Raw genomic sequence first — 21,274 nt, forward strand, 5'->3', positions numbered from 1 at the left:
GTAAATCAATTATAATCAAGAAATATACAAATATTTTCTTCTTCATTCTCTCACTATTTTTCTTGGGTTTTATCAGCTTGGAGCTGTGATTTTTCAGAGCTTTTATACTCTTTGATATAAGAGTTTTATGCTTTTGATCTTATTATTAATGAAATTGCAAAGATTTATGTTTCAAAAAAAAAAAAAAAAAAGACTGACTTGTGCGTCGGAGTGCCTATAGTCAAATGACCGGTAGCCAGTTGACGACCCCTCTTTCTCTTTTGACCATAGAAACCTCATAGAAACCTCTTTCTATTGAAGCTCTCTCTGGTATTGCATGCAGGGATGGGATTGGAGGTTTCTGAGGCCATCAATCTTTTTCCCAATCAGGAAAATTACTTAAGGGGGTTAATGCTACTATACTTGCACTTGTTCCCAATAAGCAAAGCCCTTCATTGATGGGAGATTTTAGACCAATTGCTTGCTGCAATCTGGTTTACAAATGTATAACTAAGATTTTGGCTAATAGATCAGTATTAGTCATAACCAAGCAGCCTTCATACCTAATAGGAGTATGTCTGAGAATGTTCTTGTAGCTTAAGAGTTTGTTTGAGACTACCCTAAAGATAAAGGACAATCTCTGTACTATTAAGGTGGATTGCTTTACTATGACTTTGGGTTTCTTGGAACTCTTTTATAACCCACCATCAAAATATTGTAAGAAAACATCTTAAGAGTCACAGCTTGGTCCAATTTTTCTTGGGCTCAAAACCAAGCAGACCCAAAAAGGAAAAAAAATACTCTGGACTAGAACAGAGGAGGAAGCATTTGCAAATGTTCATGTCCAATGTAACTAAACAGAGTAATTAATTAAGCATTTGCAGGAATCACTCAAGAAATTGCATGTTGCCTAGGTGCAAATTTTACAAAATTAAAACTACAAATGGGATTTTCTACATAAAGAATAATATATATGTATATATATATAAGCCCATAAATTGAATTGGTTGACATGAAAGATTCGTGAAAGAAAACTCAGAGTGGAGGAATACTACATACCATATAGAGACGAAAAATGATAATAAAAAAAAAAATTGAAATTATTCATACTGCATGATCAAGAACACAACCAACAACACACCCCCATCACCACCATTAACTGCCTTCTTTTCTAGGACTCGAATTCTGTCTGACATTTTTGCCATAAGATCCGGGAACCCACCCCCAATTTACTCACCTTAAATTTACATGCAACCTGGGTATCAATAATCCATGTCTTCATGGTACCAAGTTTCATCTTCAACTGAAATTTGACATTTAGAGCTAACATGATTGGCAACTTAGATTTCTTGTCTTTCATACTCTTCTCAATTTGGTGAGGCAACGTGGCGCTTGATCCTTTTAGGACAACCTTAATCTTTGTAGATTTCTTCAGGTCCTGGTACAACCTTGGAAATTTTCCCTTGGCAAATTTTTTGCTCTTGAAAGATAATGTGGCAACCCCGCCGGTTCTGTAATAAATTCCCATGAAGTCATTGGGATTGTTGACCCTTAAGGAAATATCGTAAGCAGGCTGGGAATGTTTATGAGGGGAAGATTTAGGGTTCTTGGCTATGACTTGCACAACAGAGAATGTAGGAGCTTTTGGGTTAAACGCAAATGACAATGCTGTAATGGCAATCCCAATTAGAGCAAGAATAATCAAGATGAGACCAATTACCAATAGGCAGAAGGAGCAAGGTCGTGCTGCCTTCTTCTTTTGCATGCTCGGTGCGCGGTAGCGTTCGGCGATAAGGGCATTCTCCGGAGGTGGAATACGGTAAATTTGGTCTTTAGGGACTTGAATTACGTACGTTTCGGCGTGGTATGCAAGCGGAGGTGGTGGTATTGGGGGTGGCGGCGGTGGCGGTTGCAGTCGCCCCACTTGAGGATTGGCGTCGGTTTCATCACCTCCGGCAGGTGGGACCCGCCCCTCCATGAGTAAAGGGGAGGGGGTGAACAAATGGGTTTAAAGGGTGGCAAGGGCCAAGGCTATAGAGTGGAGGAGGAAAAATAATTGCATGGGAATAGGTGGTTGGAGAACATAGGAGGTGAAAGAAAGGGGGAGGTTACATGTTTGAGAAAAGGACAACGCATGTTGTGAGTGAGTATGTGGGGTTGAGTACAGCTCTAGGGTCACAATGTTTCCCAATAAAACCCTATTTTTGGATCGTTTTACTTGGTCAATCAACAAGTTAACAATTTCAAACATCTATGTTTTTTTTTTTTTTTTATATTGCCAATGCCAGGCAACCTTAACTTGTGTTCTTATTTTTGGAGCCATGATATAATATATATTACAATTTTCTTCCAATTTGAAAGTGGCATCCAATGAAATAAAAAGGAGCATGTGAAAGTGTTGATCATCTAGTTAATTATATATGATCACTTTTATTACAATATTGAGAATATGTTTTCTTTAATAACATTTTTAAAAGCATGTGAAAATGCTTCATTAATTGCCAAAAGGGCATCCTGCGAAATAGTTTTCTCTCAACTACATAATTGAAGTGAAGGTTCCATAATCGACAACAAATATTTCCATTTTTGGTACCATAATTTACCTATTATTAGTTTTTTCCACTTTACAAGATATATGCAAGAAGAATTCTTGAATTACACCAAGCAATATTCCTGATTTAGGTCATAATAAGTCAGGGTTGTTACCGTGGAAATTCACTAGGGTTTGTTACACAACTTGCATATCTGGGGATTTTGCAAAAAAGCCCTTTATCTAAGCAAATTAATTAAGATAGAAACTACAATTCAATTACAAAATATGATCATATATGTCACATGTTTATGTCATACTCACTAAGACCCACCTTTTATATTAAACACTTTATTTTAATTTCTTTGTTCAAACTTTGAAAATGATTGATTTGAGGCCTTATAGCTGTCCTCCAGTTGAATAACTCTAGTTTTCCTCCTAATTTTAGTCCATCAAAAGACATTCAAAGATCAAAATCTTATCCACCCCCTTCACAAAACAAACTCCTCTAGCATTTAACGGCATAAATAGAAAAATCCTTCTTAATTTGTCTCCCATGTTCATCTACTCCACCAACTCATTCCTTATCAACAGCATTGATGGATTTGTTTGCTTCTTGTCCTTAACATCGATGCCCTATAGGGGAGAAAGCTTGAGGGCCAAAATCCTCTTGTCCTCCCGAGGGAAGATTACTTGAGGACGGATGACCATGTACCCAAACCAGACCGATCACGTTAAGACTCTCAAATTACGTTTGACATTGCTAATTGTTGGTTGATAGTCAATTGATTTATTGGTGTAAGCATTGCCAAGCGCCCTGCCAAACTAGGTCATGTGGCAGTGTGATGGTAGCCACTTGAGGGCTAATGACCACCCACACCAGACCGATCACATTAGGACTCTCAAACTACGTTGACACTGATAATTGTTAGTTAATGGTCAATTGATTTATTGGTGTATACATTGTCAAGCACCCTGCTACTAGGCCTTGTGGCATAGTGATGGTTGCCATGGTGCGAAGAACAGACTTATGGGAGAAGGGGGGGCCCTCCCCTTTCTTGTGTCGGTCCCTAACCATTAGCCTCATAGACATGTATTAGTAATCAGCTAGCATAATGACATTCAAACATTTGAAGTTCTTTAACTTCATATTTGCTTAGCTTGTCTTAGTTTCGGTATTTTCTTTATTTTTTAGTTTATTACCTTTATTTTTTACGCGTGAACTACCACTCATTTACACATTGTCTCTGTAAACTTTATCACCTGCGCGTGAACGCACAACTCATTTATACATTGTCTCTATGAACTACTACTTGTTACATTCAACCCCCTTTTTAACTATAATTTTTTGGCAAAAAAAAAATCCTATGTTAGGCCAGCTTGGTAAATCAAACATAATCCAAATCACATGCATTTTTTTACCTGATCTCCCTATTTTGCCGTCGTTATGGATGATAGATTGACAGATATATCCTTAAAAAGATACTCAAAATATCCAGTTATCAAAATTACATTTATACCCTCAAATGAACATTGAAATACCCTTACTAACCCTCATTTCTCCTTTAAATAGTGTAATTTTTTCTATAACTAAGTGAAAAAGTCATGCTTCTCCCTCAGTAAATGGGCATAGACTAACAAAGTGAAAAGTTATTCTTTCGGGAAAAATAAATAAATAAACATTCATCCATCTTCTTTTTTTGGATTAACAAAGTAAAAAGTTATCAGCTCTATTTCAATATCTTCTTGTTAGAAAATTATGAAGTTCAATAGAAATACGAACTTTTGTACCCGCAATGTGACACATTAGGCTAGAGCCAAAAAAAAAAGGTTGTACCCGCATTTGCATTTTCCTCCCTCTTTTCCCCTTATCCAAATTATAAGTAGAAAAAGACCCACCAACTCCTATATATGCTGTTTTGGTTTAGTGTTGTTTTTCTTGGTGGAGTCGTGTATTTGAAAGAAGTCCGTTGGATTAAAACGACATAAATGGTGTCTAGTGTGTACAAACAACTGTGGGACTTGTTTAATTACATATAATAATGAATCCATACAACATGAAAAGATGTTGGAAGGAGGACGCACAGGAAACCAACACAATAACGTGTGATTTTTGTCCAATTCTTGCTCACCACCATAAATACTCCAAAGCCAAACGTGGTCGTATTGACCAATTCCGCACCTTTTCTGGCACCCCCACTAGAATATGCTTCATTTATATCGGATAAAAAAAAAAGTTCCAGACCCTTCTTCTTTCCTGCCTATAATTATGAAGACGCGGCCAAAATTATTAAAGTTTTCGGATATTTTGTCCGGTTGGACTCTCAACCCCACCACCTACTTTACTGTTTGAGCGACCAATTTTACCCACCTGTGACCTGTCACTTGTCAGTGTTAATTTAGTAATTTTCTACCGCATTTGCCAACCAAGTTGCACCCGCGTCACACTGTCATTCCCATATCCAATGCCTGTGAATAATTTTAAGAGGTTTATTTGTATTTTACTGATATGATTATTAAAATTTTATTAGATTTGTGATTAATTATTATTGAATTTTAATTAAAGAGTGATTTTAATAGTCACAATATTCATCTCCGAGAGGTAGATCAATTAGCTAGGATCACGCTTAATGAAGTAGATATCACTAGTTCGAATCTCCCTCCTCTTCTCTCTTGTGCAGACATATCAAAAAAAAAAAAAATAAATAATTACATCATTCTTAATAGAACACAAATAGTCTTTCTAAAATTACTTCATTTTGACTCTAAACACCAAGCCTTTTCTACTATTAAAAACAAATAATTCAAAAACAAAACATTCTTAAAAATATAATTTTTTTTTTTTTATTTATATCACATCGAAATATTTTGTTCTAATATTATTATTGGTGGTCAAGAAGAGCATTAATAATATTTCATATTTAGTTTCCGTCCGTAATTTCTCTTCATTAATTAGAGTAATAATTATGCTTTCTAAGAAATTGCATTCTATGTAAATTATTAAATAAAATTTTAAGTTTTGGTACAAATATTTAATCACTTTTAAAAATATAACATAATAAATAATTTTTTAATTCGCAAATTAACAATGCAAAACACGTTGGCGTGGAAGGGCTATATATATAAAGAGGCGACGAAGCTTCACGCGTCAAAATCTATCCATTAGTTCAATGATGGCAATGGCATCCAACGCTGTGTTCCTCTCCGTTCTGCTCTTTCTCTCCCTCACCTCCATCGCCAAATCTTACGTAAGATCCCCTTTCCCTTCCACCATTGCAAGCTGGTAATTCTTCTAACGAAAATGGTGGGTTTTTTTGTTTGTTTGTTGGACGAGGATTGCGTGTACACGGTGTACGTTAGGACCGGGTCGGTCCTAAAGGGCGGAACGGACTCGATCATTGGCCTAAAGCTGTACGACGCGTACGGGGAGTACGTGCACATCACGAACCTCGAGGCCTGGGGAGGGCTCATGGATCGGGGGCACAACTACTTCGAGAGGGGCAATCTCGACATTTTCAGCGGCAAGGCACCGTGCCTCGCCGCTCCGATCTGCGCCATCAACCTCACATCCGACGGCTCGGGTCACCACCACGGCTGGTACTGTAACTACGTCGAGGTCACTTCCACCGGGCCCCACATCCCCTGCGCCCAGCAGCTCTTCACGGTGGAGCAATGGCTCGCCCTCGATACGGAGCCGTACGACCTCACCGCTATCAGGAATTACTGCCCCTCCGTCGCTCAGGATCGTCGTGGACGCCTCAAGTCTAGCGTGTAATTTTATTTTTACCGCGTGCTTATTTATTATTGTATTATTTTTATGTTTCTTAAGGTTTAAGGTTTAATGTATGTTGTTTGTGTCGGATCTATCATCTATGTATGACGAACTTAGAGCTTTTGTCGTCAGAGTCTTTAATGGCTATTATGATCTGAATAGGATGCTTATTTTGGGAAAGAAGATTAGTGACCCTTTTTTTTTTTTTTTTTAATTTTAATTTTCTGTTTAGATAAAGTTCAAATATTTGGATTTTTTTTTATATGTCCCCACAAGAGTGGGAGGGAGATTCGAATTAGTGACCTCCATTTTATTAGGCATGGTTCCAGCTCATTGAATTACCTCTTAGGGACAAATATCTAGAGTTTAATTGGTAGGTTTGTGAACATGAATTTTTTTTTTCTTTTAACTAAAAAAAATTATTGAAGCTTCCCCTATATATATTTTTATTTTTAAGTTTATTACGCACATTTCAACCCAAATTTGTTTGATCGAAATGAGTACGCCTGTTTTTTTTTTTTTTTTTTAATTTTTTAAATGTCCACACAAGAGGGGGAAGAAGAATTCGAACTAGCTCCGCTTTATAAAACGTGATCATAGTCGATTGAGCTACCCTTTAAGAACATCCATCCCTATTAATTACACATCATTTCTCACATACTCGCACAATGCTATATATGTTAGTTTGATCAATCGAAATTACTTTCAATTGATCTAAACTCACAATATCCAATTGCATTCGTCTAATCTCAAATTTATCGACAAAGACATCAAATTGATAAATTTGTAAAATACAAGTGTCGATTTTGTCACTTTTTTAAGACCTAGATACCCTTTTGATAAAGAGGTAGGTAAATCACAAATACCAATTATGCATTTAACCCTTTAGAAAATGCCAAGCAAGGCAAAAGGATAATAAAATAATATAATAATTTAGTTGCAACACAAAGTGTGAACAAAGTTCTCATTTCAAACCTACATTCCCGATTTGGACAGAACTACATTGTCTTTCTCCATAATGGTTACAAATTCTCTTGCAAAAAAAAAAAAAAATTACAAATAAATTCTCATTAAATCAGAATTCCTATTTAAAATAAAGCTTAGCAAATTGATAAATCTTGAAAAACAAACTAGGGTAGAAAAATGATCAAGAAATACCACACTAAATATCCAACAAGCATATGCTTTCAACAGCATTTTCACACCATCCCTTTTGAGCTCTGAGTTGCATCTTTTTCGTCCAACTTTTGGAAAGTAGTGAAGGAAGAAAGATTGATTAAAAAATTACAAACAAAGATTCCACGCATTCAACTATACACATAAACAAATTGATTCCAATTAAATCTACTGCATTTTGCTCTGAAAAAAAGTATCAATTTTCTCCCCCTTCCCCCTATCCCCATTCAAAATCAAACCATTGTTTTCACTTTTTACCCCCTATTGATGATTACCTATCATGTCATCGTTACACTCCTAGAGCTCCGCCACCGGAGCGGAGGAGCAGCTCTTTTTCTTGTCTATTCCGGGCCTCTTTGTTCAAGCTGCATGGCTGGTTTTTCCTTCTATACGTACATCTAAATCTCTCTACTAGGAGAAGGTGACGACAGAGTCAGCTCCAGTGCTATATTTCATGCCCATGTCTTCACCATGTTGTTTCTTCAGTTGTATTTGGGCCTCTGACAACGCACGCCTCACCTCCTCGTCTTCCGGTGTTTCCTTTAACAACACCTCGTAGTCTTTTATTGAAGCTTCCCATCTTTCCAACTATATATTACATCCCAAAAAAGAAAATTAATCATATTGTTGAAGATCAACATTGCTAAACAACTCCGGCCTTCAGTTTTTTTTTTTTTTTTTTGTGTAAAAGATCACGATTCACACAGAAAAAATACTAGGATTTAAGTGGTTCTTTCATTATAAGATATGTCCACAAGCAGAGGCAACGACAAAGAAATTTACTATCAAAGTGGAATACAAAATAGTGAAGAGAATATCATTCAAAATTCCTATATACCTAAATATCACTTTCACATAAAAAAAAGAGGGAAAAAAGGAGGGGTTGGTCAATCCCTGTGGTTTACCTAATTTGCAATTAGCTCCCTAAAATATCAAAATGAACTTAGAGGTCCCCGAGGTATGCTAAAAAAATAATTTAGTCTCTACAGCCAAATTTCGTCAATTGACTTAACAGATTTCGATAGCGTAAAACTTTAAAGCAAATAAAATTGTGACTCGTGTTCTATTTAAGTGTCATACTAACGGAATCTATTAAATTGATGGACGAAATTTGATTGTCGAGACTAAATTACTTTTTTGGTATACCTCATGGACCTCTAAGTTCATTTTGATACTACAGGGAGCTAATTGCAAATCAGGTAAACAGTAAACTACAAGGACTGATTTTTCATTTTTCTTAAAAAAAAAAAAAAAAAGTGAGAGAGAGAGAGAGAGAGAGAGAGAGAGAAACAGATCATCATTTGTGGTAGCAAAAGAGAAGTTTGTATTGGAAAAATCTCTTTTATGTGAAAATGATATCTAGGTGTATTGAAGTTTTGGGTTTTGAGTGATTTTCATATTTGATCTTTGATAGTGAATTTCTTTATAATCGCTTTCGCCAGTATACATACCTCACATTGAAGAAACCACATAAGTCTTGGTGCTCTTTTGTGTGATTGTTTTGCGTTCTTTACCATATGAATTGGCGGGGATTAATAGGTATCAATGATTTAGCTATATATTCCTAATGCAATATATATTATTAAATCTCTTGTTTTAAAAGAAGAATGATATATATGAAGTGCAACGTGGTCACCTTGGCATTGCAATCGGCTCTTCTTAGTCTAGCCTTGGAGTAGGAGGGTCGGACATGGAGGGCAGCATTGCAATCCTCCACAGCTTTCTGAAATAGGCCAAGTTTGGACCGACAAGCAGCACGGTTGCACAACAGCACTGAATTATATAGGTCGTGCTCCAGCCCCTCCCCATACGCAACACATGCCTCAGAGAACCTTGATTTCTTGAAAAGCTCATTGCCTTTTGATCGAGCTGCTGAAACTGCCCGAGCCTTCCTCACCACTGGGTTCGCTTCCCTGTTGTTCGAGTCTAGCCGAGCTGCGCGCTGTGCTGTCTCCAGTGCATCATCGAATCTGTGAACTCAATTGGATATATACCAACAAAACCATCATTATAAGCAATTTCTTGACTTGGGATCCAAGTCTCAGTCAGATTTTAAGTTCATCAATTGTCTCAAAAGCTTAATCCGACGACGGATAACGATATACAACACTAACCTGCCGGCTACCATGTCAACTTGAGCCCTAATAACCAACAGATTTGCGCTACCAATAGGGCCCAGGAATCTAGTACAGGCGTCAAGGTGAAAATGTGGACCCTTCAACATTGCTTCATCTGCATCTTGATGTCTATGGAGCTTCAACAAGGCCTCAGCTTGCAAAGCAAATATCTTTTCAAAGTAGAAACCAAGCAATTTGTGAGTCACAAAATCACACTATATATGGTGCTAGATTAAATCAAAAGGATAAGCGTATGTCTCACCAATGGTGCAGAATCCGCGCCTGCAGATATGGCGCACCCTGTTTCCCTAATCAGGGTGTTCCAATCTCGTACTCTGCGAGCCTCTGTGCACTTGTTGAGATGCACCTGAAGTGTTTTCACTTTAGCAATGTCGTCGCCGTCGGCCTCCGGTCCTGCCTGTTTGTAGTGATACAATGCTTTTTCTGCTTCCCCTAATCTGCATGAAAAAAGAATGAGAAGCCATGTACATTCTCTGTTTGTCTAGTGAGAATCAATTTCCTTACCTCACATATAATGTTGCCAAACGATGATGAGCTCTGTGATAATGAGGTTCGATTTGAATGGCTTCTCTGCACTCAAAAACTGCCTCAAGAAGCCTGCCGAGAGCGGTTAATGCGGCACTTTTGTTGCTTCTGTATGAAGCCTTATTGGGATCAATGGAAATTGCAGCATCATACAAGGCCAAGGCTTCTGCAAATCTTCCATTCTTGTAATCTTCATTCCCCATAATCTTCAATGATTCAGGATCCATTCTAGTCGAGATTGCCCGGCACAGGGAACCTGACTGCTCTTCATTGGGTGTCATGTCTCTATAAGAACTCTTTACCACATTTCCCATTGCCGTACTATTTGGGTAACTTGCTTTAGGCTTTGGGATCTCTTCTCTTGCAGTCTTGGGAAGGTGATCAAAAACATTATGTGAATTATTCAGATTTCCTCCCGGTTGCCTCAAGTTACCAAGATTTCCGAAAAGCATGACATTGCTCGACGAAGCCCGGACAAGATTACCATTTCCTAAGTTTTTCTGCTGATCTATGAGCATGCTTTCAAGCTCACCAGAGATGCCAATGGCTTCCTTTGGCACCCTTTTGCCGTGGTTAACATATTCTTGGCTAGGAGTCATCTGTTTTGCGCATGCGCCTGCTGAGGGTATGATTGCAGCCTCATAGGATTGTCTTCTGCCCTGGTATTGGTGATACGCAGGAGGCCCCCTGTGAGGATTTTGGGAAGGTCTAGCCATTGGTTTTGATGAGGATTCTGATACATTTGATGAGGTCTCAAGGGACTCATCCGAGCCGCCTCGTCGCTTCCTTGAATTCGGAGTGCTTGGTGTCTTGCCGAAATTGGTTCCATTCCCGGTAGGAAGCGAACCAGTAGAGGTAGATCTTCTTGGCCAAAAACTACGCCGCCCAAAAACTGCATTTAATAGGCCACAGCCTGATTTCTTCTCCACGGTGTCGTCTTCCATTTTTGTCATCTCGTCTCAATTCTTGTGTTGTATGATGAAGGAGAAGGATTGAATGTTATTTAGCCGACAATGAGAAGAACATTTTTTGATGTTAAAACTGATAAAACTATACAACAATGAGAAGAACAACAACAGGCTTAAAATAAAACAAATGGAAAATGATGAGATTGAACTCAATAATATCACATGTTAAAAAACTACTGATGAATATTGTGTGAGGCCTACCCCCAGGAGATGATCTGCATTGCCTCCTGGAGGGGCTTCCATAAAACAATCTCTCTTTCTTTTGGGTCTCTTTCCATTATAGAGATGACGAAATTAGGTGTCAATGATTGCAGAAAAAGCGAAGAACATTTCTGCAGATTTGTTGTTTTATTAAAAATGATCTAGTTGACCTTCATTCCTTTTTTTTATTATTATTATTTTTGTGTTTTTTTTTTCTTTCTTTCCTTTTGGGTTTCTACTTTCTTGTGTGGTGGAAAAGGGAAACCAAGAGACCCGGTCTTGGATTCAATGAGGATCTCTAGATTTTTAGAAATTAAAGGACTTGGCCTTATCATATGCAGCTTATAATTCAAGCCTGGGATTTTCTTTTTATTTCATTCACAGCCAAGAGAGAGAGAGTGGGGGGGCACGTTCGAGTTTCCTTCTTTCTTTTTTTTTTCTTTTTTTTTTTTTTTTTTCTTTTTTTATTTTATTTATTTATTTATTTATTTTGAGCACCCACGTTCGAGGCCAGCTGTGATATATCCACAAAAAAAAAAAAAAAAAAAAAAAAAAAAAAAAAGGAAAAAATTATTTGTCTTTTGGCAACTCTAGCTCATGATCTTAAATTGCTTCAATTTCCAGTCTCTACTCGTGCAGACATGTCTACAAACTCCCATCACATAACCATCTCCACATGGTGTGGTATTTTTTTTTAAAAAAAAAAAAAAAATTGAGCATTTTCAAATCTCATAAATTTAGGAGGGATTTCTTTCAATCGAGTCTATAAAATTATCATGTATCCTTTAGTATATGAGAAGTACAAGATTTTTTTAATTAGCACGTGAGTTTTATAGATTAGATTGAAAGAGTTTTCTCTGGCACCATTTGGAGAAAAAATTAATTTCCGTTTCCAAATTGATTCTTGACCGTCCATTACTTTCATGTACCATTGCATTAGCCTCACAATAGAAAAAGATGGTACTCATGGTTAGAGATTAAAACCAAACACAAGAGTTTCAATCCACTTAATTTAGGTTTGTTTTATCAAACCCTAGAGTTTCAACAACAGGTATGTGGTTTTTTCTCTCCTTTCTTAAAAATGGTGTCTTGCTATATAGATTTCTAATAATTTAATATTCCAGATTAATTTATTCTTGTGACATCATTTATGTCCTAGACATGATATTTATAGTCAAGAGTGTCGCTAGAAGTACTATAACTTTTACGCAAAATCTCTTACAAACTGACATGCAGTCCATAATTAGTAAAATGATTAAGAAAAAACTTGACTTGTCAATCTAATTAGTTAGTAACTAACTTGTCAACCATACACTCTTAATCATTCTGCTAATTATAGGCTGGCACATCAATTTATAATATAACTATAGTAAAAGTTATAGTAACCCAAGCATTTTTCTTATACCTAATTTCAGTGATAGCAAATAGATATGACTTCGTTTCGCTTCTGTCAAAAAAATTGATGAAAGCGGTCAATTTGGAACATTGGCAAAAACAAGTTAAGATTTTCCTCCAAATCCTTTAATTTCTAGGTATCGTGATCAATGGATTGAATCATTCGGGGGGTCGAAAAAACTCACACAATCCCAAACAAAAGAGTTGATTCATAATTGTAAGAAAGATAACAAGGAGTTTATGTATATTTATGGAACAATTGATTATAAACTTGTAAAATTACTAAAACTAAATAACAATTTAAGATATTAAAAAATTTCCAAATTTTTATATAAAAAATGAAAAATAGGAATTTACTTATTTTTCTATAGAAGAATAGCTCTATTTTTTGCAGTGCTACCAGCCATTAAAATTCAAGTCCACAAATAAGCCATTTAGTTCAACAAGTGCAAACACAATTCGATTGTCTTTTTGTACTGTTTAAAGATTTATTTGAATTCGTTTGATCCACGGATTTGGCTTAGATGCTATAAAAAATAAAAAATAAAAAAAATAATAAAAAAAAAAAAACTACATCATATGTGTTGTAATTTCTTGAACGGTGTATAGGCTATGTGAAATTATTGCAGTTGTTATTGTCACTAAATGTTTGATATCAACTCAGCAGATACCAAAAGAACATCAAAGTCAAAAGAAAGGTTCTTTTTTTCTTTTTCTTTTTCTTTTTTTTTTTTTTTTTTTCTGTTTATCCTATAAATTTATAATCAACAGGCCTAAAACTGAAGGGAAACAAAGCAAGTGCCCTAAAGGAGACTGAGAAGCTTGTTAGGTCAACCCCTTTCCTTTCCCCAACTTATTTCCCAACCCCACCTTTTTTCTGATGGAAGATTAGGTCACTCAAAATCAAGTTCATTTGGCATCAACCAGGGCAAAATAGACTAGCCATGATGGGGGCACCCTATCATGGTGCTTTACATTCCATCTCAAAAAAAAAAAAAAAAAAAAAAAAAATGTAGATTAAGCAGTGCATATAATATCAAATGTAACTTTACAGATAGCCTTCAAGAATCAGATTCTGTTCATCTTTCTATGCTCTTGTCTAGATGATTTTCAAATAAGAAACTCATTGACATTTGAACTCAGTAACATATGAGTGAAATTTCAAAAATTTGGGAATGAAAGAACCACAAAAACAAAGGTCATGTTAGAATGGCTGTCTAAAATATAATATTTTCCTTACCGCATCGGAGAAATATTGGCAACCTATCAAAATCTTGGAGACATTAGGTCAGGGTGCTCCTCAGTTCCTTCATTATTGCATCTGAAAGTTCCTCTGCATTGTACTCTACACCGAAGCATCTCACAACCTTCATTTTTGGGCTCATCAGATACCTGCTTGTTATGAGATAGGTCACTTCCACTTTGATTTCAATCAGAAAAGAGGGAGAAAACAAGGTTGAGCTTAGGGTTTACATGCTGTGGGAAGAGTCAACAAGATAATCATCTCCTTCCTCGTCTACCCGCTTAAAATAGACGCGGTACTCCTGAGCTATCTGCCTAATAGCTGATACAGGTCCCGTTAATCCTACTATTCTTGAGTCAAACTCTGCAATCAGTAAAAGGGATGAAAAAGAATGCAGGACAAAGGGAGGATCAGACAAACCATTTGTATCTCTAATAGTTAGCATATTGCAGCACACATTCAGTTAGGGAACCCTAACCTTTAAGGTAAGCACAAAGTTGTGAAGAGGTATCGCGTTGAGGATCAATCGTAACAAACACAGGTAGAATCTTGGAATCATGTTTTGACTCTAATTCCAAGTAAAATTACACAATTTCAGTGATCATAACAGCAAAGCAGCACCATTTATTTTATTTGATAAAAATGTCAACCTAATATATCTATGGCCTTGGCCATAATCTTTACTTGCTCCGGCCCAATATCTGGAGATGAGGTATAACCAAAGTAGAGGAGAACCCACTTTCCATCAAAATTCTGCTCAGTAACAATCCGATTCTCTGTATCAATTAGAGTGAATGGACCACCAATTGTTGGCCCCTTGACAGTATTTCCACCATTTTTACTACCCTGGCCTGAGTCGGTAAAGAGAGAAATTAGAACTACTATATTATTTAGTTATATACATAATCAAAAACTTTCCCTCTCCAACTAAAATCTGGAAACATATATTTTCACTAATATAGCTTTTGGCTAGATTATTAACAGTCAATTCACATTTCTCATGCTTACATTTTTGATGTTTCAAATTCAAAAGAAAACAGAGAATATGCAACTACTTTATTACTTGTAATCAGTACCTAAAAGGATTCATACAACAGTGAAATTTCGTTATGGATGGAGAAAGGATTCATACAACAGTGAAATTTCGTTATTGATGGAGAAATACCATTAAATTGCTGATATGGGAATGGTTCTAGAATGGGTCACTTTAATCTTCTCAACTTCGAATTGCTTTATTTTTCATACTGTTGATGGATGGTGATAAGAAAAACCTGATCAATAATAGAAACCCAGCTAAACCATTTCAGGCTACTTATACCACCATGCTCTATAGCAAAAAATATTAGTGGCTGAGAGTGTGCCCAGTAACTCTAGGCCTTAATCCAGGTAAGTCTCACCTAGTGACAGCATATAATGCTTTTAAGAGAACCCATAGACGAGGATCTCAACGGGGTCCAATTTTCCATATTCATAACTCACCTCTTAACTTCTAACTAATTTCAAGTTAGATGAAAGCCAAAATTCAGGGCTTTTTAGCTATTAGAGGGTATAATCTGACATGGAACAGTAGAAGCAGATAATCAATACTCAACTGGGATTATCACAGTTGCAGCTGAGCTATCTAATTTAATACCATCTCTTCCTAACTTTCCTGGACCTCGAATTTTGGCTACCAAATCAAAATTTTGAAGCTTACTACAAGTAGCATGGGTATTTGGAACAACCAGAAAACTTTTATCTTAGTATAATAAATTTATACAATATCAAGAGCTAGATTAAAACTTTGAATTAAACCACTGCTCCATACTCCTATGCCCAGTTGAATGTGATAAGACTTCAAAACGGCCTCCCAGTCCATACATAAAATCTCGAATGATTTATGTCAAGGAGGACAAAAGAAACCATTTATTCATAGGTGAAGTTATTTTCCCTCCCTAATTTTAAGCATTATCTCTATTTATGCAAAAAAAAAAATTGACCTCATAATTTTGATATTTTTGCGATGTTGATCTGCTTCCTAAGTCAGCTAAACAAATTAAACAGAAAAAGAATACCCTATTCTGGTGACTCACGTGTGCGGAAGGGCAAAAGGGTAGGGATTGAAATAGAAGTAGATCAAAGCCTACATGGCTATCCTCCATAGCCATCAATCTTGGTAACTCAGTCTATCCAGAAAAATTGGCTGGGAAAAAAATCCAAAATTTGTGAAGAGATGAAGAGGACCAACAAGCTCAGATTCCAAATTTAGAGTCATATAATTGTGACAAGTTTTTTTTTAAAGCAGCTAGTACTGCGCCCACCCACTAGGCATTCAAAATTTTTCTCATCTTCAATACAGGAGCTTTAGAAGATGGAACAAAGAAGGTAAGTTCAAGGTTTATCATTCCTCTCCTTCCTAAGTCCAAAGTAGTCTCCTGTGCATTGCAAAAGTCAGGGTCATTTTGTGTCCAATGAACAACCACCTTCCTCCTTTACATGTCTTGCTTAGATTGCTGACCAAATATCACAAATAATCTGCATTCTTTCCTTCCCCACAATGTGTTCTTCTAGAGTAGAAGAAAAAATCAGCATTAATTTTTTTTTTTTTATATGTATTTTATAAAAAAGCGTAAGACGCTCCTAAGTATATAGGCAGTATACACAAGAGGCTCCAAATGAGTAAGAAACCCAAGCCCTCAATCCGAAGCCCTCAAACCAAACCCCGACAGGCCATCAAACCCAACCCACAAAACAACAAAGCCTAAAACCCCCCTAGGCACTCAACGATAGAAAGCATGAGTCTTGCCTTTCCCCTGCTTAGAGGATGCTCCCTTAGCATCATAGTCGATGGAGCATTCTAAATTCAGAAGTTCCCTTCATCATTAAATTTACAGCTTATAATTACAAAGGCAGATATTTACATGTTAAGTGCATTCTCCTTTGAAGCTTCTCACGCCTAATTGGCTATTAACCATTCCAGGTCACTACACAAGGGCCACTTCGTACATACTGCACACACAAACAATGTTTTAATTATTCATTCCTTTCCTTCATGGTGTTCCTTCAAAATCCTAGTCTATATAGGCTGCCACTTCACTTCACTCTATCCCCCCTGATAGAGTAGGAGTGTATCCATAGCCTCCCACCAGTGACAGCTATTGATACCAACAAAGCTACCGCCTATTGAAGACATTTCCTAATCAGTTCCACTAAAGGCACAAAAAACTGTTAAGTACATTCATTCATGAAACCACTTGAGCTCTAAGATCATGGCCCTTAAAATTGTCAGCACCAGATATTATTGGGTACTAGCATTGAAGCAGATCTACACAAGAGTTGCAGAAGGCAAGACTATCAACTCTGATCTACACAAACAGCACAAACTCATCTATCCATCAGTACCAGACTGTCACAAATACATCAGCTAGGTCATTGAATTGTAAGCATAACACTTAATTCATCATTCTAAAATGGATGTGATATCTATACCGCTCCACAATTTTATGTCTTTCAAAGTAATGGCGCATGTCTAATTAACAACTATATCCTCTTCTTCCTTATTCAATGATGGTCAACAAGGAAATTTTAATAAGTGAAATAATGATCAAATCCCAAAGGATAAATCATTACGGTTAAAGTCCAAAATAGGAACAAGAGATGCAGTCCGGCTCTTTAAGATGACTTTACACAAGAATGCAAATGATGCGACTGTAATTTCTTCTGTGCACAGATCCGTTAGCTTATTTCTATGATCTAAGAAAAAATATAGCATCACTTTTTTTTTAATGTTCTTCAGTGTGCCACAACATTACTGAAGGATCTCAGAATAAACAAAAGTAAGAATTTAGCCTGCAATCTACTGTCATTGCTTAGTCACTTCGGTCACCAGATAAATTGCATACTGAGGGGTTTAGATTGAAAGTGCTAGAATCATGGTTAGTATCCCTAATGGTACTTCCTAGTGTTTGAAAGGGTCTCAAATAGTACTTTCTCCCATTGTAGGAAGGTCGAGGGTTCAAGGCCCACCGGGTGTGTACCTTACGAATAAAAATAATTAAAAAAAAAAAACACAATTCCTCATGTCCATGTGAGTAGACAGACTCAAATTCTTGAGATGTTGGAATGACCTACTTATGGTACAATGTATCCAAACCATCTGATTCCCACTTCATAATTATCACAACAAAGCACAAAATTGTGTCATTAAATTTTTTTTATCTGACATAGACAACAAAGAAACAAATTATTCAATCTCACATACTAGAAATCAAAGAAGAAAGATGAAACTGAAATAACAATGCCACAACCAAAAGACATAAAAGTTCCCAACCATTAACTTTCAGATTCCAACTTCCAGCCCATTAAAATCAGTAACCTGGCAGTACCAGAGTGTAAAACACGTACCTTTTAAAATTGCTCTTCTCTCATCATTATAATGAACAAAAGCTGCTAGTCCAGCAAATCCAAGCATAGCAGCTGGCTGTGGAATGATAAAATAAATCAAAATATATAAAGAGATAAATATAAACATCTAGATAAATTATTATCTTATATGAGGAATCCTAATCAGTTCATTATTCATATAATTCAAGAAGGGCACAATGCAAACAAGAAGTAGCACGTATTAATGAGAGATTATACAGGGCTATGACAGCATTACAATAACATATACACCCCACGAGCGAGAAGCCTTTGTTTCTACAGGCATTACAGGTTGAATATGTGTCTTTCCATTACTGTATCCCGATGATTTTGTATAGTTACAAGATTGAACCCTCTTCGATGGACCACTCCTACAAGATATACATATGATTCAGTATAGATACATATGTGAAAATAACCAGAAAACAAGAGACTTTGTGGCGTGCAAGCACACACGGTAGTTCCCAAATGTTAGGATATATCTTACACTTGAAAATGTGGCAGAGAAACACGTTCCACCATCCCAGACTCATAAAAACATGCTCATTTAGGCTCCATTTATTTCAACATCAAACATTTTCCTAGCGGAAATGTTTTTAGTAGAAAATATCTTTAGAAAACATTATTGGCTTTCTATCGTTTGGATCAGCCTTGAAAACAATTTCTAGTATTTATCAGCACTGAAAATCTCTTCTCTAAAACAAAGAGAAAAAAGAAAAGAAAAAAACACCTAACTCATAAAATATCAGTTGGTAGTGGTAGTATGTGGTGGCAGTGGAGGTGGAGGTGGGAGAAGTGGAGTGAGAGAGGAAAAGGAGGGGGTACTTGCGGTGCAGAAGAGTGAAGGAGGGAAACGGAGTGGTGGTGGCAGCAGAAAGAAAAAAGGAGGTCTATTGGTGGCGGAGCAAAGGGGTGGTGGGGAGAGGGAAGGGAAGTGGTAGTGGTGGTGGTAGTGGTAGTACCTTAAAGAAGTGGAGGATGGGGGAGGGAATTGGGGAGGGGACACGGTTTGATCTGGAAAATGACCTATCTGGCTCGTACTTGGGTATAATCTACTGCTGATCATAAAAAAAAAAAACCTTTTCTTTGGCCAACAATCTTGCTTGCAACAAACACATGAAAATACCGAAACCATTTTTTGAAAAATATATTTGTTAAATCACAAAAAGTTTAAACTTGTAGGAAATGGTAAATTTAATTATTTCATAAATATTATAACACTCCTCTCAAATGTAGGCTCAATCTCTCCTTGATAAGTAAGGTCCAACAGGTAAATGACAGAGACGTGAAAATGACAAAGACAAGGTCAAATTCAAGACCCTTTACTCTAATATCATGTTAAATCACAATATTCTGAATTTCTGACAATATTAAGCCGAAATGAACCAGCCTAATTGCTGCTCAAGCCCTTTCCGACTAAACCCAGTTATATTGTACATTAACAAAAACAAAAACAAAAAATGCCTATTCTAAAACAAAGTTTCAGACATCTAGACAAACCTCCATTTACAGATATATTCAAGTACCAAAACCAAGCGAAATTTCACAAACTTTCAAATGGGCTACACCTAAGACCTAATACCTTAACTCCCACTCTCACGTCTCAACTACATAATCTCAGACGAAAAAAGAGAGTTAATATTATTGAATTATTTCTACACAACATGAACAAAACAAAAGGTATCCCATTAAGCAATAAACTATTAAAGAGTTTACATCGAAATGATATGAGTGAACAGAGCGATACAATCATACAATAAAGCAACCAATCAAGCAGAAAAGAAAAGAAGTGAAGGGGCTTAAAGGGTTCTAGGGACTGACCTTTTAAGTAGATTGAGAGCCTCTTTGGAGCGGCGTTTGGAGGAAAAGAAAAGAAACCGAGAAACAGGCATGGCTTCCTAGGCTTTCTCGTGAAATGGTCGCTCTTTCAAGCAAAGACCCATGTTAGATATTTGTAAAAGAAAATCAGAAAACATATAGAATCGATATTCCTTGATCCTTCTGCTAATTGCCTTGCTGCCCAAGCTCAATATTTTTTTTTTTTATTACTCAAAAACTTCCCCTTCAGTTTTATCATAGAATTTGCATTTTCACCTCCGCGTGGCGCTGGAGAACATGGCTCCACAAAGCCCACAGGCCGACACCAAAGTGGGTACGGACTGGTTCGGGCACGTGAGCTCCGTTGGCCCGTTAAATCCTGTTTACCCATGAGCTTTGTCCAAAAAAAAATCCCATTTAATTGATAATTTGAAAAACACACTTTTTTTTTCCAAATATATTAACAAATTTCAAATCACAAAAATATTATATATATATATATATATATAAATTTTCACATTTTCTTGTAGGATTATTTTGACAAAACAGGTTCATAATTTTTGCTAGGATAATGAATGGTTGAGTGACCACTATAATAGGTCAAAAGTGGTTACGCAGCCAGAGACCCATGTGTAGATGGGGGTAGGCTATAGCCACACCATGTTTTGAAATTTTTCATTAAATGTGCCCTTAAATTTATATTTGGGCCTAAATTTTCATTAATTATATCTATTAGTCAATAGTCATTAAGCATGAAATAATATGGTGCAACTAAAAGATGGGTTATGTACAAAATAATAATAATTTTTTTTTTTTTTTTAAGAAACCGCTTTTTCATTGAAATTCAAGTCATACACTGCAGAGTTAAAACCTCAGCATGCAAAGTCTCACGTATACAATCTGGGGGTTCATAGAACCACACCCTGTCCATCTCGTTTTGCAAAGCCAACCTTGCAAGTATATGAGCCACTTTATTACCTTCCCTCCGAACGTACCCCAGCTCCCATGACGAGAAGGAACGTAGAGCTATACGCAAATCTTTAGTGAGGTGTCCCATTGCACTCTCATCAGGCAGCAGGGAATTCACTGCATCCACGACCACCTTCACATCTCCCTCCAGTTGGACCT

The 21,274-nt window shown here is 36.6% G+C and overlaps 4 protein-coding genes across 4 annotated transcripts; 1 reads left to right on the forward strand and 3 right to left on the reverse strand.

The window, feature by feature from the left end:
• Positions 1-1,150: 1,150 nt before the first annotated feature.
• Positions 1,151-1,957, reverse strand: LOC132165910 (NDR1/HIN1-like protein 13). Its single transcript, XM_059576616.2, has one exon. The coding sequence runs from the start codon at positions 1,955-1,957 to the stop codon at positions 1,151-1,153; it is 807 nt and encodes a 268-aa protein (XP_059432599.1).
• A 3,691-nt stretch (positions 1,958-5,648) lies between these two features.
• LOC132166254 (PLAT domain-containing protein 3) lies at positions 5,649-6,484 on the forward strand. The gene is made up of 2 exons (XM_059577039.2): positions 5,649-5,757; positions 5,838-6,484. The coding sequence occupies exons 1-2, from the start codon at positions 5,680-5,682 to the stop codon at positions 6,282-6,284; spliced, it is 525 nt and encodes a 174-aa protein (XP_059433022.2). The 5' UTR covers positions 5,649-5,679; the 3' UTR covers positions 6,285-6,484.
• A 1,206-nt stretch (positions 6,485-7,690) lies between these two features.
• TPR14 (tetratricopeptide repeat (TPR)-containing protein) lies at positions 7,691-11,123 on the reverse strand. The gene is made up of 5 exons (XM_059577372.2): positions 10,100-11,123; positions 9,837-10,032; positions 9,572-9,744; positions 9,094-9,427; positions 7,691-8,045 (listed from the first exon to the last, which is right to left on the reverse strand). The coding sequence occupies exons 1-5, from the start codon at positions 11,071-11,073 to the stop codon at positions 7,869-7,871; spliced, it is 1,854 nt and encodes a 617-aa protein (XP_059433355.1). The 5' UTR covers positions 11,074-11,123; the 3' UTR covers positions 7,691-7,868.
• Positions 11,124-13,687: 2,564 nt separating this feature from the next.
• HCC2 (Thioredoxin superfamily protein) lies at positions 13,688-20,463 on the reverse strand. Its single transcript, XM_088511807.1, has 7 exons — positions 20,150-20,463; positions 18,567-18,699; positions 18,311-18,386; positions 14,578-14,778; positions 14,406-14,495; positions 14,158-14,290; positions 13,688-14,076 (listed from the first exon to the last, which is right to left on the reverse strand). Exons 1-7 carry the CDS (start codon positions 20,218-20,220, stop codon positions 13,968-13,970), a joined length of 813 nt encoding a protein of 270 aa, XP_088367933.1. The 5' UTR covers positions 20,221-20,463; the 3' UTR covers positions 13,688-13,967.
• Positions 20,464-21,274: the final 811 nt, after the last annotated feature.

This window comes from Corylus avellana, chromosome 11, assembly GCF_965113065.1.
Source record: "Corylus avellana chromosome 11, dhCorAvel1.hap1.2, whole genome shotgun sequence".
Classification (NCBI taxonomy): domain Eukaryota; kingdom Viridiplantae; phylum Streptophyta; class Magnoliopsida; order Fagales; family Betulaceae; genus Corylus; species Corylus avellana.

Excerpts from the sequence above, each read along its gene's own strand:
- LOC132165910 (XM_059576616.2), bottom strand. The coding sequence starts at position 1,957 with ATGGAGGGGCGGGTCCCACCTGCCGGAGGTGATGAAACCGACGCCAAT.
- LOC132166254 (XM_059577039.2), top strand. The coding sequence starts at position 5,680 with ATGATGGCAATGGCATCCAACGCTGTGTTCCTCTCCGTTCTGCTCTTT. Across the intron at positions 5,758-5,837 it reads CCTCCATCGCCAAATCTTAC|GACGAGGATTGCGTGTACAC; the intron begins GTAAGATCCCCT and ends GTTTGTTTGTTG.
- TPR14 (XM_059577372.2), bottom strand. The coding sequence starts at position 11,073 with ATGACAAAAATGGAAGACGACACCGTGGAGAAGAAATCAGGCTGTGGC. Across the intron at positions 9,745-9,836 it reads GCGCGGATTCTGCACCATTG|ATATTTGCTTTGCAAGCTGA; the intron begins GTGAGACATACG and ends TACTTTGAAAAG. Across the intron at positions 8,046-9,093 it reads GAGCCGATTGCAATGCCAAG|TTGGAAAGATGGGAAGCTTC; the intron begins GTGACCACGTTG and ends TGTAATATATAG.
- HCC2 (XM_088511807.1), bottom strand. The coding sequence starts at position 20,220 with ATGCCTGTTTCTCGGTTTCTTTTCTTTTCCTCCAAACGCCGCTCCAAA. Across the intron at positions 18,387-18,566 it reads CGTGGGGTGTATATGTTATT|CCAGCTGCTATGCTTGGATT; the intron begins GTAATGCTGTCA and ends ATCATTCCACAG. Across the intron at positions 14,496-14,577 it reads CAAGGCCATAGATATATTAG|AGTCAAAACATGATTCCAAG; the intron begins GTTGACATTTTT and ends ACTTGGAATTAG.